The 14,818-nt window shown below is 44.5% G+C and overlaps 1 protein-coding gene across 1 annotated transcript; it reads right to left on the bottom strand.

The window, feature by feature from the left end:
- Positions 1-234: 234 nt before the first annotated feature.
- Positions 235-8,791, bottom strand: LOC142899153 (ovochymase-2). Its single transcript, XM_076042619.1, has 15 exons — positions 8,362-8,791; positions 7,691-7,788; positions 7,382-7,558; positions 7,197-7,288; positions 6,939-7,114; positions 6,579-6,780; positions 5,494-5,526; positions 5,197-5,287; positions 4,834-4,967; positions 4,526-4,669; positions 4,042-4,166; positions 3,605-3,698; positions 3,379-3,510; positions 3,188-3,268; positions 235-1,041 (listed from the first exon to the last, which is right to left on the bottom strand). Exons 1-15 carry the CDS (start codon positions 8,644-8,646, stop codon positions 929-931), a joined length of 1,977 nt encoding a protein of 658 aa, XP_075898734.1. The 5' UTR covers positions 8,647-8,791; the 3' UTR covers positions 235-928.
- Between the last annotated feature and the right edge of the window lie 6,027 nt (positions 8,792-14,818).

The raw sequence follows: 14,818 nt of genomic DNA, 5'->3' as shown, positions 1-14,818 counted from the left end.
CACAATAGAGAAACAGAAACACAGCTGCCAGAACAGCAGCTTGCTGAGTTGGGTTGGGTTGAGAAGATAGGATTGTCTTTCCATCGACCTGCCGACAAAATAAGACAGCACCGTCAGGTCAATAAAGGTCAAAACAAATGTAGCATTAGCTTCCAGCTAGTTCCTGTTTATTTTGGACAGAAGTTAGTGTACATTGTCATTGGACTAAAGTGTCTGTGTAAGTACGTGGAACTCTTTTCTTTCTTTTCAAAATCAAGATGTTTGAGTCCAGTTCAACCTAGAACCCTTTGATTAGGCCACAAAAATGGACCATAGTGGGGAAAACAGTACATGAACTCTGATCCCAACAGGCAGAATTACTTCCACATAGCAGTTAATCACCAAACTGATCAGTGATTCAAGTTGTCCAGTCGAGTCTGAAGGCAAATGATTAAAAGGTGTGTTGTGAAGGCAACGAGGTTACTGATCATTGTTGGAGCTGGCAGAATTCTTTCGAGGGCTAAAGCCTCATTGGAGCTCGATAGCAAAACAAAACAAAACAAAATGGCCTGTTAAAAAACAAATAAAAACATGTTGCTTTTTTGTTTTGTTTTAGATTCACGTTGAGATAAAAGCAGCTGCAACACAGCAACCTCAACATCATAAAGCCTTGTGTCTCCACCAAGATATCACAGTTGATATAAATGCAATTCATGATAATGCAGTCTTACCAGAGGTCAGCGGTGGAGGCCATGCAGATCCACATCTTCTACACTCGCGCAGATCAATTTCTTCCAAGTAAAACATTTTAAATTGTGTCAAAATCAAATCTACCAGTGAGCGTTTTTTCCTTCAAACAGGCATTATCGCAGCACATTAGATAGGTGAGCACTTAAGCCAAGAGCACGGCCATATCATGTATTATGTTACACATTTCTAAATAACTGGACTAATATCCACTCCCCGAGAGATTGCTGCTGTAGTCCTCATCGTCTGAGGCCAGGCTCCTCAGCAGGCTGGGATCCTCCGAGCTCTCGGGGCGGGACATGATATCCAAGTTCACTACAGGAAGAGCAAAAAAAGGGGGGGGGGGGGGGTTAAAATGCTGACTGAAAACAGAAAACTGCACCAAGGAAAGAAAGAAAGTAAAGTCTGTCTATTTAGTCAGTGGCAAAGGTCGGGAAGGTGGGGACAGTTTTAAGTGAGTTGTCCCTGTGTCATACACACTGTGTTTAGACACTTATCTTCAGCTAAGGATCCTGTTTAAAATATCAAAAGACTCCACATTGTGAAAAGGCATTCATTTACTATTTCATGATGACCTTGTCGGTATAAAGTACAATTACCTACATTATTGCTCGCATTACATGTGTGCAAATGCAGGGTCATTTATCATGCTGTTAGCTTCTCTCAAGCTTCATCATTCTAAATTTTGAATGCGGCACAGTCATTGTTTTCATCTCATATCTAAGAGTTCTGTGCAATGAATCCCCAAACAGTGCAAGTGAATCCTGCTTCACCCAGGCAAGAGCTTTAGCAGTAAAGGCAACTGCAACCTACTTTTACATTTATTGTATCAAAGTTAATTATTAATCCAAGAGCCTCCGTCCTACCACTGCTTCAAACGCACGATTCTGATTGAGCCTGCGTGCGCTTGCCGCTAGAGGGCGTCTGCAACCCACGGACTGGTGACAACTACTGCAGTCCGCAACTGATGAAGAGTTACAAAGGAAGAAGGGTCGCTCACGGCGTGAGACACGTGTAAATATTAACATCGTAAATAATGTAACTGTTTGTTTTCGCTCTGGTGGGTCCGGCTTTGGTTGAGAACACCCGCAAGAGTAATGACTCGTATTGGAAAACGGAAGTGAATTGTCTCAATTCTTAACAGCATATTTTCATATTTTCATTTATCATTCTTCGGGGTTCTTTGGGGGGGAAAAAATATTTAAAAAAATGTTTATGTTAAGTGTTGGGTACTAATGCCTTATTCTAAAAACAACAACAACAACAAAAAAAAACAGCGCAAAGCCGAGGCTACAATAATTATACAATAAATCTGAAGCTATGAAAGAAAGAAGAAAAAAAGCCTTGACAGAGAGCGGTCACACTGAACTAATGTCTTGTTTTGGGGAAACACATCGTCTGTTTAGTCAAAACACCAGGCAGGCTACAGCATCATGTGATACCCATGTCTACCACGTGGATGTTAAGGCTGCAGTTGCTTTCACTGACACCCAGACAGGAAGGGGAAGGAGGGGAGGGGGGGGGTCACGTGATCAATCTGGCTGACAGAATCGCCCAAAAGACACACATGCACGTATTCACAAAGAAGAAGAAGAAGAAGAAGAAGAAGAAGAAGAAGAAGAAGAAGAAGAAGAAGAATCGGCCTCAAGGAAGAGCAGGAAGGAAAGAGACCTTGATGACAACAAGTGACGAGGAACACGGGGAGGAGGAGGCAGGAACAGTGATGAGAATCTCGGTGGGAATCACACAGTGTTTCAGATGGGGAAGAAATACACAATATGAAGACTTCCACACACTGTCAGTGTTGCCATGAGGGAACCACCAGAGTAAACTGTTTAACCCAGTTCATATCCTCGTCCACAGTGCAGAAGACACTGATTCATAATAAAATACAGAAGAACGCAAAAATACAAACAGAGTGACTAGTGAAGGACACACACACACGCGCGCGCGTGCGCACACACACACACACACACACACACACACACACACACATTGACGATTGCAGGATCTTTTTCCGTTGGAGTGGTCTAGACAATGAAAACACTGCAAACACACAGAGTCTGTTATGAATAATTAGCTGGTGTGGACTGACTTTGTTTACTGCGGCTGCTTTTGTGGAGCCTTTGCATTTTTATTGGGAGATACAATAAAAGACAGCAGGCATGAGAGCCTGCAGGCTCAATTATCAGGGACAATTATGTAATCATGTCGGGAAACGTTTGTTTGTTTGCTCTTTCCTCTTATCGTGGTTTTCTTGTTTCCCATATGATGGATGGATGGATGGATGGATGGAAGGATGGATGGATGGAAGGATGGATGGGACCCAATGCTAAGCTACGCACAACTTCATCTTCTCTTCCATACGTGACCAAAGACCAAACATCATCACACAATGTCTTCTTCTCTCATGTTGTGTGATGTCCTGTATACATCAATATAAATCAACCAACCAACCAACCATATGATGTCATGCGTCGTAGGTCCTCCCTCAGACCGTAGCTTTGACTGTCAGCCGACAGGGCATCATGTGTATGGAGATCTACAAGAAATGCAAAAAAAAAAAAACAGTCATTCTGATCACATTTTTTGAGTTCATTGCATAACAGAGGCCCGTAGGCATGGTTTCTTTCTCGTCCATCGGACTCTCACCCGTGCGGCTGATGAACGTCAGCGACGCCCTGAAGCCTCTGTGCGCGACGCTGCCGTCCGAGGCGAACTGCAGCACCATAACGCTGTGGTAGGACAGGACGGGAGGAGGGAGGCTGCCGCCGCACAGCACCGCTGCACAAACACATCGCCACCAAATCTTCGTCTTCAGCGACGGCTCTTGTCACACAGCGACAGCAGAATTGTGGGCGGTGGGGGGGTTTCCTACCAATCTCCTCGGCTCCCTCCACGTCTCCCAGGATGGTGAGGGAATCGTAGGAGCACGTGTGTGACTGCTCCAGGTCGAAATCCTCAAAGTCCAGCTGAAACGCAAACAGTTCCACATGAGCTGCGGGTGCTTTGTGCTGCTGATTCAGAGAAAGAACGCCAGGCTACACTGACACTGCAGGTCTACAGCTCAATCTGTCACTCAATCCCGATTTCTTTTTAGCCAATATATATATATATATATATATATATATATGCATATATATATATATATATATTTTTTTTTTGTTATCATTTATTGAATTGCTGCTCAAACTTTTCTTTTCTTATCTACTTTCCATACTTGAGTCTTATTGCAGCCTCACTTCATTGCAATGCCAGCAAGCACGCAAAGAAATCGCATTTCAGCAGGAAATCAGAACGTGCAGCGTGTCCCACCTTGACCACGTGACCCCGCGGAGCATGGACGACCCAGCGCTGCACACAGCCGTGACTGTAGAGCTGAGGGTAATTTGGACTGCGGATCTGAGACTGGTCCCTGACGAGGACGACGGAGCCGCATCCTGATTGCGCGAAATACGATATAAACCCCCCCCCCCAAAAAAAAAAACAGAAATGGAAAAAAGCATAAGAGCAGCACAGTAAAAACTGAAGGATGAACTTGTGTTAATTTTCGTGTATGCCTGTGTGTGTGTGTGTCACGTGGGTCTTGTGCAGCTCATTACTGTATCATGGGATCTATTAGCTATAATCTACCAGGTTCCCACGTGGGATCCACATCACTCTAGACATATTCGGGGCCTGAAACCCTCCTGTGTTTCAACGCCGAATGCGCTGACAGGAACCCTGCGCCACATTTAGATGTCGGCAACTCGCAGAGACGTGCGAGGATTCGGTCTGTTTACTGCACAAGGTTTCCCACCAGTATCAGCGTGTCCCCGGAGAACACGGTGTCTGACAACGAAGCCACTTCCCTCTTGGCTAACGTCAGAGGAGAAGAGGAGGGTTGCATCCTGGGAATTGTTCAAGAGCACTGGGCCTGGGGGGACGCTGCCGCAGAAAATCCCTGTGAAAGGAGACGGCCAATTAAAGGGGATAATAGTGCGGAGCGGTCCAGTAGGTTTGGTCTAGTTTTTGTTCACAAATGGATTAAGAAACCAACACACACTGTGATTTCAAAGGAGCAGCTTGAAAGTGTGTGTGCGTGTGCGCTCGTGCGAACAAACTCACCAACAGGCCTGTTCGTCCCTACTAACACCGTGAGACGATCGTACTGGCAGTTTGAGTCGTTCTCCAAATCCAAATGGTCAAACTCCAAGAGAAGGCTGTGACCTGCAGGAGCGCTGAGACTCCACACACACAGCCTGCAGAGCAGCAGGAGCCAAGTTATTTTCTTACACGTCATCAATCAACATTCAACCAACAGTCACATTTAAGCATAGAAATGTTGAGTAGAAAGGCTATTGATCATTAATATTGTGTAAAAACAGCGACAACAACACTCCCCACCCCTTCATACAAATATGATGTCAGAACATCGAACACGCATTTTTCGTGTAAGGCTAGTAGATAGATACAGTGCACGTCACTCACTGGTTGTTGCCGTAGCGATCACTACAGTGGGCGGGGTTTCTGATCACCCCCTCGCTGTCGGTTACAGGACCATCCCGCAGGCTGCAGAGTCCTCCGACACACGCAGAGGGAAGCACATGATAAGTGTGTATCATATATATATATATATATTTATATATACATACTGTAATGACATGCAAGTCTATGGGGTCAAAAGTCAACTTTGTCCCGGAGACATGGGGCCACTTGCAGGTTCATCGGGATCCCTCAAGACACAGCCACGTCAAATTTGAAGGCAAGATATGAAAAATGACTTACTTGGCAAAGTAGTTCTTAGGGGCTGCTCCTCAGCTACAGTGAGTGAGCGATCACAGACACACACATACAAGCATGTGAGGAAAACACACACACACACAGACACGCAAATATAAACACATTTTTAGAAGAGCCATGAATACATCTCGCACACACACTTCTTTTCATGTGATTGTGAGCGAGTGACACGGTGGAAGGTTGTTGTTTACGTCATCCTATTCTGCATTTTCTTCATGTTTTTGCCGTTTCAAGGCAATCCATCCGTTCGCATCTGTTTTCAGCAAAAGATCTCAGATGAATCCACTGTTGGTTTCCGAGCAACACAGGCAGCTAATGATTAACGAACAAGAGCTCTTTGGTTTCAACCGCTAATTAGCACGATAACGCAAATCCAACTGTGTGACGTTGATTTGTATGTTCTCATAAGGCTGTTCTTGTCAATCTTGTTTCATAGTTCCTTTCCCATATTGATTAAAATTAAACTGAACTTTAACCTGAGTTCAACTTTAAATCATTCTGTCCAGGCTTATAATTGACCTGCCGGAGACTGTTTGTTGTCTTAACTAATTACAACTTGTCTAAGGAAAAGAAGCAAACATCAAATTGATTTAATGTTGCCATACTGCTGTGCGCAGCCTTCACTGCTCACTATTGATTGAACATGTTTTATAGGCAGTGTTTAGCTCATCGACTGTATATAAAAATGGACGGAGCTTCTGGTTTCAAAAACCAGGCCAGCAAGTTCCAAAAACCTGCTTTCTATCGGTTGGCCGTCAAAAGTGGTTGCGAAAAGTCTAAACACGTTGACAGACTATCAATATGGAAAAGAGCAGAAGATTCAGACCTTTGCAAAATTTTTCAGTTTTTTGTTGTTGGTCCACGATGCTAAAATGGAAAAATTACATCAGTAGGCTGTGATGTTGTATGATGTAATTTGTATGTAATTTTGTCCCAATCGCTAAGGTTTTGAAATGGGTATTTGCACATTTGCTGAAATCCTGTCAAATTTTGCACTGGCATGGCCTAAATATGATTTCTGCCTACGTCACTGGTCTGGCCCACCAGAGCGTTGGCTAGTCTGGACCTACCCTCTCGCAGTCTTTGCTTGATCCAGGGCAGCAGCAGCCTGACGTCGGTGAACACACCGGGGGATCCTCTCTTGGAAGGATGGCGGCTGCCGTTGTTTCCCCAACTCCGACCGCATCCTTTACCCCAGGACGTAACACCCAGCGCCACCCAGTGGCCACGACCTGACCCTGTCGGGCACACCAGAGGACCACCCGAGTCTCCCTGCAGAAAGAAAGATAGATAGGTAGATAGATAGGTGGGTGGATGGATGGATGGATGGATGGATGAATGGATGATAGAATGAGAATTCGACAGACAGGCAGACATATAGATAGGTAGATAGATAGATAGATAGATAGATAGATAGATTCTTTCCCTACCTGGCAGGCATCTTTTCCTCCTCTCTCTGGACCGGCACACAGAACTGTTGTCGTCTGGGAACGGCCGGGTTTCTGGTTGAGGACAGAACCTTTGACAGTCTGGAGGACATGTCTACATTTGGCAGGGTCCACCAGGTCCAGCTGGACCTCCCTGAGGACTGGAGAGGGACGGCCCTCTGGGAGACAGCAAAGCAACGTAGCGAGGTGAGCTAACTGCTTTGACGGCATGCATGTTGTGGCTTCGAGAGAGCCACTCACTTTCCTTCACTCTGCCCCATCCGCCCATGATGCAGCTGCTTTCTGGAGGGACGGTCTCATCGAACAAGGGGAGGCACACCGGCCGGACGCTTCTTCCTGTTGTGATGAGAACAGCGGTGAGGTAAGGCCGAGCTGCCCTCCCGACAAACTGGACGACTTGTAGACGTGATTCGGTGAGGCGAAACCTGCCAAACTTAACGCGCTGATCCAACTCCACCAGCGCTATGTCGTAGCTCAATGGCGAAGCATAATGGTACTTCTCATGCACCGAGACCGACTTGATGGGAAAGATCTGCTCCTCTTCGTCGTGGACTCTCTGGTCAAAGTCTCCCGCCACCACTCTCACATTGGCGAGAAGCTCCCTTCACAAAAAGGGGGAAAAGACTTTTACCAGTAGCCCCCCCCCCACCCACAGAAAAAAAATATGCACTCACAAAAATGACAAAATTGCCCACCAAACTCGGTATAAACAGCTGCGGTGCGAATGTCTTTACTTTGAGAGTGATGCAAAGCAGTGTGCTGCCGTCATTATCCAGCGGTCCGTCAAGATGGCCCCGCCGCAGAAGTGAGAACCCCTGTTCTGCAGGGAAACCTGAGCAAGGATGGCAAAAAACATACTGTAAAGAAATTGAAAATACGGGCCTTGTGGCAGGCACATCAATGTTTGGAGTTCTGTTCTATTTTTAAAGCAGACTGCACATAGTCATGGAAACCGTGGTTCCACCCAGCGATTGGCGGATCCCCTTTTATGAAGCAGGTCTCCGTCTGGGACCACGCTGTTGTGTGATGTTAGACACAGTAACACAGTGACAGCCACGCATTTACCATCTGTCCTCAATATCAGGGATCCCTGTCTTATAGTAGTTTACTCGCTGACCACACTAGCAGGACATTTAACCAGTACAATTTCTCCTATTTATTACCTAGCGCGCATTTATGATGAGATATGATAATCCTTAACTTTTTCTGCCACATGAGATCTGAGAAACTGTATCATTGTTACCCATTTAAGGCAAGTAATGCAATGTAAGCCCTTCATTTCAACTGTTCAATGAGTCTGAAGACAAGATCTATCTGGACATATCTGGATGCTGCTTCTCTGCTGGCAGCAGCATGGTTCTCTGTGGTAAAACAACAGATCAAAGAGGGAAGGTTGACCACTGACCAGCCATGGATGTGATCCGTATGTGGCCTCAGCTCCTCCGATCACCCTCAGGGAGTGAGCCATCGGGCTCCGCGCCTGAGGAGTCCCACACTTGGAACCTGCTGAACAGGGCCGTATCTTCACAGGTTTCTTATCACAGTCAACGTTATCGGAGAGCAAGGAAATGACATATCTATATACTGCCGTGTAATGCTGAGCCTTTTTCAAACACTCACCCGTCAGACCGGCGCTGATCCCTGATTTTATCCAGAAGCAGAGAGAAAGAAGCGCCGCAAAGGTGAGCATCGCTAACGGGACGGGCCCGGTTCCGCCCACAGAACCTGTGAGGACGCGTGCAAGCTTTCGCAAAAGGAACAAACTCCGGATTTCTAGTGGGAAAGAGAGAGAGAGAGAGAGTTTTGTTTTCCTTTCAAGGTCAAGAAGTTGTGCGTGTTGCCCGGGTGTCCAACCCAAAGACAAGAGGCGAGAAGTGCTGTTAAACATTCCGGGAGGAGACACGAGTCGTAAAACGTCAGACACCGACGCAGGGAAGGCTCGCTGTTCCTGGTTCACACATGTGCCGAATGTAAGTGGAAGAAAAAGAAGGGTAACGGAAAACAAAAAACGACTCAAGACTGAATGCTGTTTTTATTCGGCTTCCGTGTTTTTGGCTTCAAGGGTGAAAAAGCAGAGCATAATTGGTGCAAGAGGGATTCGGTGAAATTTTTCTTTTGTGCAACAGGGTTTAAAGAGGTTCCCCTCTGTCACTGTGAAGGCCAGTAAATACCAGGCGTGTGTGACATTTTATAAGATGGGATGGAGGGAAAAGCAGCTTTCACAGTGTTTCCACAATGACCCGGGGGCTGAACACCCCAGAGTCAGAAATACACCAGAAGCAGCAACCAGAAGAAGTCATGCTTTGTTGGAGAAAAACGAACAAAAATCTTGGATAAACGTGCTGCTGACAGAATGGTACAGCTCAGACCTTTAATGATTGAAAAATTCTTTTTCTCCCCCTTTCGCAGAAGAAAAGCTTTATTTTTTTTTTTTAGCGGTTAGACGTCACTGCCAGGGAAGAAGAATGTGCTGTTCTATTAATAAGCTGTCCATCAGTGTGCTACAGCAAAAGGAAAAAAAAAAAAAACAGCAAATGACAGGAAGAGGAGTTTGTTCTCATTTTTGAATACTAGAGCAAGGACCACCTCGAGTGTCCATTCAATACAATAATGCAATGCAATAAATAGGCTTGGTCTTTCAGTTAAAAAGTCTTTCTAAAATGAAATAAAGTAAGGTGACAGAGTGGTGCACACTCAGAAGGTTGCGGGTTCAATCCCCGGGCCTGGGGTACTTCACATGCCATACCGGACTCAGGAATGGCCAATGTCTTGTTCAGGTTTTCTGATGCTTTTTTACAAAATCTGTCACCACTTCTTTTGGCTGACAGACACGAGAGATTGAAAGGTGGGTGGATGGATCTTTGTTGCATCCACGGTAGCTCCATATTTAGACATTCATCACGACACATACACGACATCAGGACATTACACGTAGAGTTAAAGATACAGTACTCTTCAGCTAGATCTTCTTGAACGATGGTACTCTGTGTATACCATTTGATGGTAATATTTAAAACTCTTTGTTTAAAATGTGGTCATGAATGAATATGATGTCGTAAGCTAGCCTTAACATGTGTTTGGGACAGGCTGCTTCACAGAGTTGCTGGAGGGGTTGATTGTCCCACAATCTTTGAGCAGGTGTTCAGTTGCCGTCAGTTTTGCAGATCTTGGACCGATTTTCTTTTCTTTCTTTTTTTAAGTATTTTTTTAAGTAAAAGCTCCATCATTAACATTTAACTTTACAGACCTTCAGACAGAGTGTGTGACAGAGCGCATGTGTGTGATGTGACTCTGGGCTCTCTAAGCCCCGTAAGCCCTCCTTTCCTGTTTTGCGCTGCCCAGTGGGCCAGACCCTGCTGGGTCTGCCCGGCTGGTTATGACTCAGTGGCTGGCACGGTTGCCGGGCCACAGTTGCCACGCGGCTGTTTGCAGCCGTTGCAGAATTCAGTGTTGAGGCGTCGCTGCACGACAGCGCCTGAGCGTGACGAGCCTCATTCAGCTCAAGAGCCCAACTGACGCCTGGTGGCTTTTCATTTTTCTGTCTTTGGGGTTTGCATTTCGATGGCTCCGCCCCCCCCCCCCCCCCCAAAACCGAAATCATCGTCAGGGTTATGTCCGTCCGTGGCCTCGTTCCAGAGCAAGTCAATAGAGCCTTTGTGTGAAGAGAGAAGTAACAGCAGTGTTTGCTTAGGTGAAAGTAATCTATTTTAAGCACGGGATTGCAAAAGAATCCTGTGCAACCCATTCAATAATAATAAATAATATATCCATGTGTCTAGTTACACACACACACAGACACATATATATATATATATATATATGTAAATGTATACACATGTATACATATGTATATAAACATACAGGTCTGCTCAAGGTTTCATCCCACTGGGAAGCTTTTCATGGCCACTGTCGCTTCATGCTTTCTCTGGAGGGATCAGTTGGTTTCTCCTCGTTTGTGCAAAGCGTTTGTGGGTGTCTTTGGATGTGATTGAGCAACTTCCCATATGTTGACTGATTGAGAGGATTTTGATCAGTTTTCACGACAGGAACACTGAAAACAAAGGGACACTGAAAACAGTACCATCGAAAGGAAAAAAAAAAAGGTGCATTACAGCGATTCTCTCATTTGTTCAAAAACACGGCTGTAATAACATGGGAACAAAAGATTTTGTTTCCTTCGTTTCATTTCATTTTGTTTCTTGTCCTCCACCCCCGATCCCACACTGATGTACAATAACGCTGCAATAACCACTCGCTAAAATGACGTTTGGCAGCTGTTGCCGAGCCCTCAGAGGCAGTGACAAACAAAACCTCTCCAGTTCGAAACAATATCCAGGCGCGGTCTCCAGCGTCACTTCGCTTAGCAACCAGGGTCAAACGAGGACAACAGATCAGGCTCAACACGGTTGATGTGAAGCTGTAATAACGTTACCTGGGACTCTGGATGGGTTTACAGTCCCAACCAGCAGCTGATCTTTCAAGTCTTTCCTCTTTTTACCAAAAACTATCAATATCTACCCATCTATGTGTGTGTGTGTATATATATATATATATATATATATATATATATATACATATATATATATATATGTATATATGTACATATACATATACACATACACATATACATATACATATACATACCCATACCCATATACATACACATACATATATACATACACATACATATATACATACACATACCCATATACATACACATACATATATACATACACATACATATGTATACATATGTATACATGTATACATATGTACACACGTATACATATGTATACATATGTACACACGTATACATATGTATACATATGTACACACGTATACACACACACGTATACATATGTACACACACACACACACACACGTATACATATGTACACACACACACACACACACACACACACACACACACACACACACACACACACACACACACACACACACACACACACACACACACACGTATACACACACACGTATACATATGTACACACACGTATACACACACACACACACACACACGGTGGGCCAAACTAAAAATTGCAAATTTTGTTTCGTTAACTTGGCAGGTTGCAACCTTTATTCCTCCAGGTATAAGCAGCAGACCTGCCGCTGTTCTGACCTTTCTACATAATAATGAGAAGAGGCAACAAATCCTCCCATTCACAGAGTCAAGTCTAATCCTGAATGGCAGCATTAAATCTTAATGGAGTGGTTCAATAGCTTTCAGATACAGCGTGTGAAGTGGCGGCCGGATCTGTTCTGCATCACAGGAAACAGGTCAGCTGGACATTTATAGAGACCGATGTGCTATTTGTTGCACTGTCAATCATCTCGGTCCTGGGAGGAAATGAAACGTGCGAGGCAGAGGGGAGGATTAAATGGCGTTTATTCTTTTTTTTTTTTTTGACTTACAAACAAAAGGCACCCGTTGATTTGTTGTTTCTGGAGTTTCACACTGACAATGATGTGGCAAGAATTATTTACGCCCTCTCAGTGACAGGTGGGGGGGGGGGAACGCGCACCGACAATCCGACTAAATGGAGCCTTGGCAGACTTTCGAGAGTACATTACCGATGAACGAAAGAGAAGAAATAAAGAAGCAACACAACAGACCCGTGGCGGGTCTACATTAGAGCTGTCCATCAACAAAATTGGATTCTGTCAACAAATGGCAAAAAAAAAAAAAGAACTTTCAATCAAATTGAACAAAACTAGACATTTCTTTCACCAACAAACCCCAAAGTTCTGACAGTGGCCCAGTGATTGTTAAGGAAACCCAATTTTAACATCAGCTCTACCTTCAGCCAATCTTCTCTGATGAAGCTTAAGCAGCACTGGTTTCTTCAAGGGAGATTTTTTTTTCTAGGTACTCCTCTGCAGTCACCTCATGGTCATAATCAGAAAGCTTTGCTGAAATTGTATTATAAAATTAAAGCCAACAACTTGGCTAATGGGCGCTAAACCGTGCTTCCTATAATTTAACCCTCTACATTCTCCCTGTAAGTGCAACTATGGATGTGGTGAATAGGAAAAAAAATCAACTAGTTTTCCACTTCCTGAGAAGTAAATGACTATAACTAATGCATTTTGTCAGGAGTCGATTGATTGGAGCAAGTTTTGACTTTGTGCTAAGCTAACAGCAGCTTGATTTTTAACAGAGTTGCATAAAATAAAATAAAAGACAACATGTCAAGATTCAAACTGTTCCGTCTTTAAAAAGCTCAAACGTTTGACTAAAAACATGCCATACTTTTTCCATTTCTGTAAGTTCTTTTATGACTACCAATCAATGTCACTTCAATGTGGCCGACAGTTACTTGAAGCTGTTGGCTGAATGCCCATACAAATCATTGGTACGTTTGCGTAGTTTCAGACATTGTAACAGAAAACAACAAAGAAGGACCCGTTTGTTGGTTTCATCTCTTGAACTGACGCACATTAAAATAGAATGAGAGTCATTTACATTCATAAAGCGGACCTACACACTCCAGCAATCCATCACAAATACAATGGATGTAAACCATTTGTCTCCATTAAACCGCCGGCTTAATATAACCACTGAAATTACAAGCTAATTACCGTGCTGTTGTAAGTCTTGTTCCAGGAGACAGAAGAAGATTCAGGCTGTGCAAATAATTCAGATGGGACTTTCAGAAAAAGAGGGTGAGAGAAAGAGAGAGAGAGAGAAGAAGGGGACCACAAATAAATAGAGAAGCCAAGGCAATCAGCCTCGACTTTATTAAAGAAATTTGTAGATTCATTTTTTTCTTAAAGTATATTTACAGCAGCTGAACTCGGTTCAGTGAGCTTAGTCGGTAAAAGGAGCCACACAGCGTCAGCAGCACAAAAGTAGATTCTTTCTCATCGACTGTCTACCTAAATAGAGGCGTGAAGAAAATAGCTAGAAATCTGATTGCTCTCTTTTCACATTGTTAGAAAAACTGGGACTGAGGCACAATTCATACTTGTACAACTCCTTCCAAAAAGGCTTTGTTTCCCCCCCTAAAAAAAAAAAAACATTAGCGTGAACACATGTAAAATGTCTCCTGCTGAAGGACTGAAAAAATAAGAAGGAACGTGACTTCTCACTTTTTTTTTTTTTTTTTAAACGCTTCCAGAACTTTCACGAACAGACGCGTTGCATTTTTGAGAACAAAAAAAAAAGAAAAAAAAGAAAAAGGCAAAACGCAGCAGGAAACAACTCGCCCGTCACGATCACATTTGCGCCAAACGGTGTCTTTTGGCTTTTTCAAAGGAGTCAAGTAGCTAAAACTTTTTCTTCCTTAGAGGATTCTTTCGTTGGTCCAAAATGGTTAAGACGAGAGAAAAGTCAGAGGTAACGCAGTGCGACGAAACCCCCGCGCGGGCACGTGTATTTACAGAGACATCTTAGGTAAACCCGACGCGATGAACACGACCTGCAAATCACCGAAACACAAAACGCACGCCCTTAAGAAACCACCGAAGCAACACAAACGCTTGCAAACTGGAGCTACACTTGTTGGGGGCAGCCGGGGGGGTCGTGGGGGGGGGGGGGGTGCGACCTGAAAAGCAGCGGGGGGGATGGCACTCAGAGTACTGTATTCACCAGAGCGTTGGCGGGACATTGACGTCGAAGAATAAACGCTGGACAAAGGGCGAACTGAACCGTTGGCCCGTCTCATCGTCCCTCCCTCTGAGCGACGAGGCTGCTCGCCGAGAGGCATCATGGCAAGAAACGCCAACGAGACAGACCCCGAGACGCAATGCATATCAAAAGTAAAGGAAAACCTGACGGGAGATTGCAGGCACTGAATGAAGCCGCCCTCGTCGCAGTCGATGTTGTGCTTGCTCTCCATTGG

The sequence above is a fragment of the Nelusetta ayraudi genome, unplaced genomic scaffold (assembly GCF_046127955.1).
Source record: "Nelusetta ayraudi isolate G7.1 ecotype Tasmania unplaced genomic scaffold, CSIRO-AGI_Nayr_v1 ptg000071l, whole genome shotgun sequence".
Lineage (NCBI taxonomy): Eukaryota > Metazoa > Chordata > Actinopteri > Tetraodontiformes > Monacanthidae > Nelusetta > Nelusetta ayraudi.
Note: the sequence above shows the minus strand (reverse complement) of the source record. Positions and strands in the feature narration are given on the sequence as shown.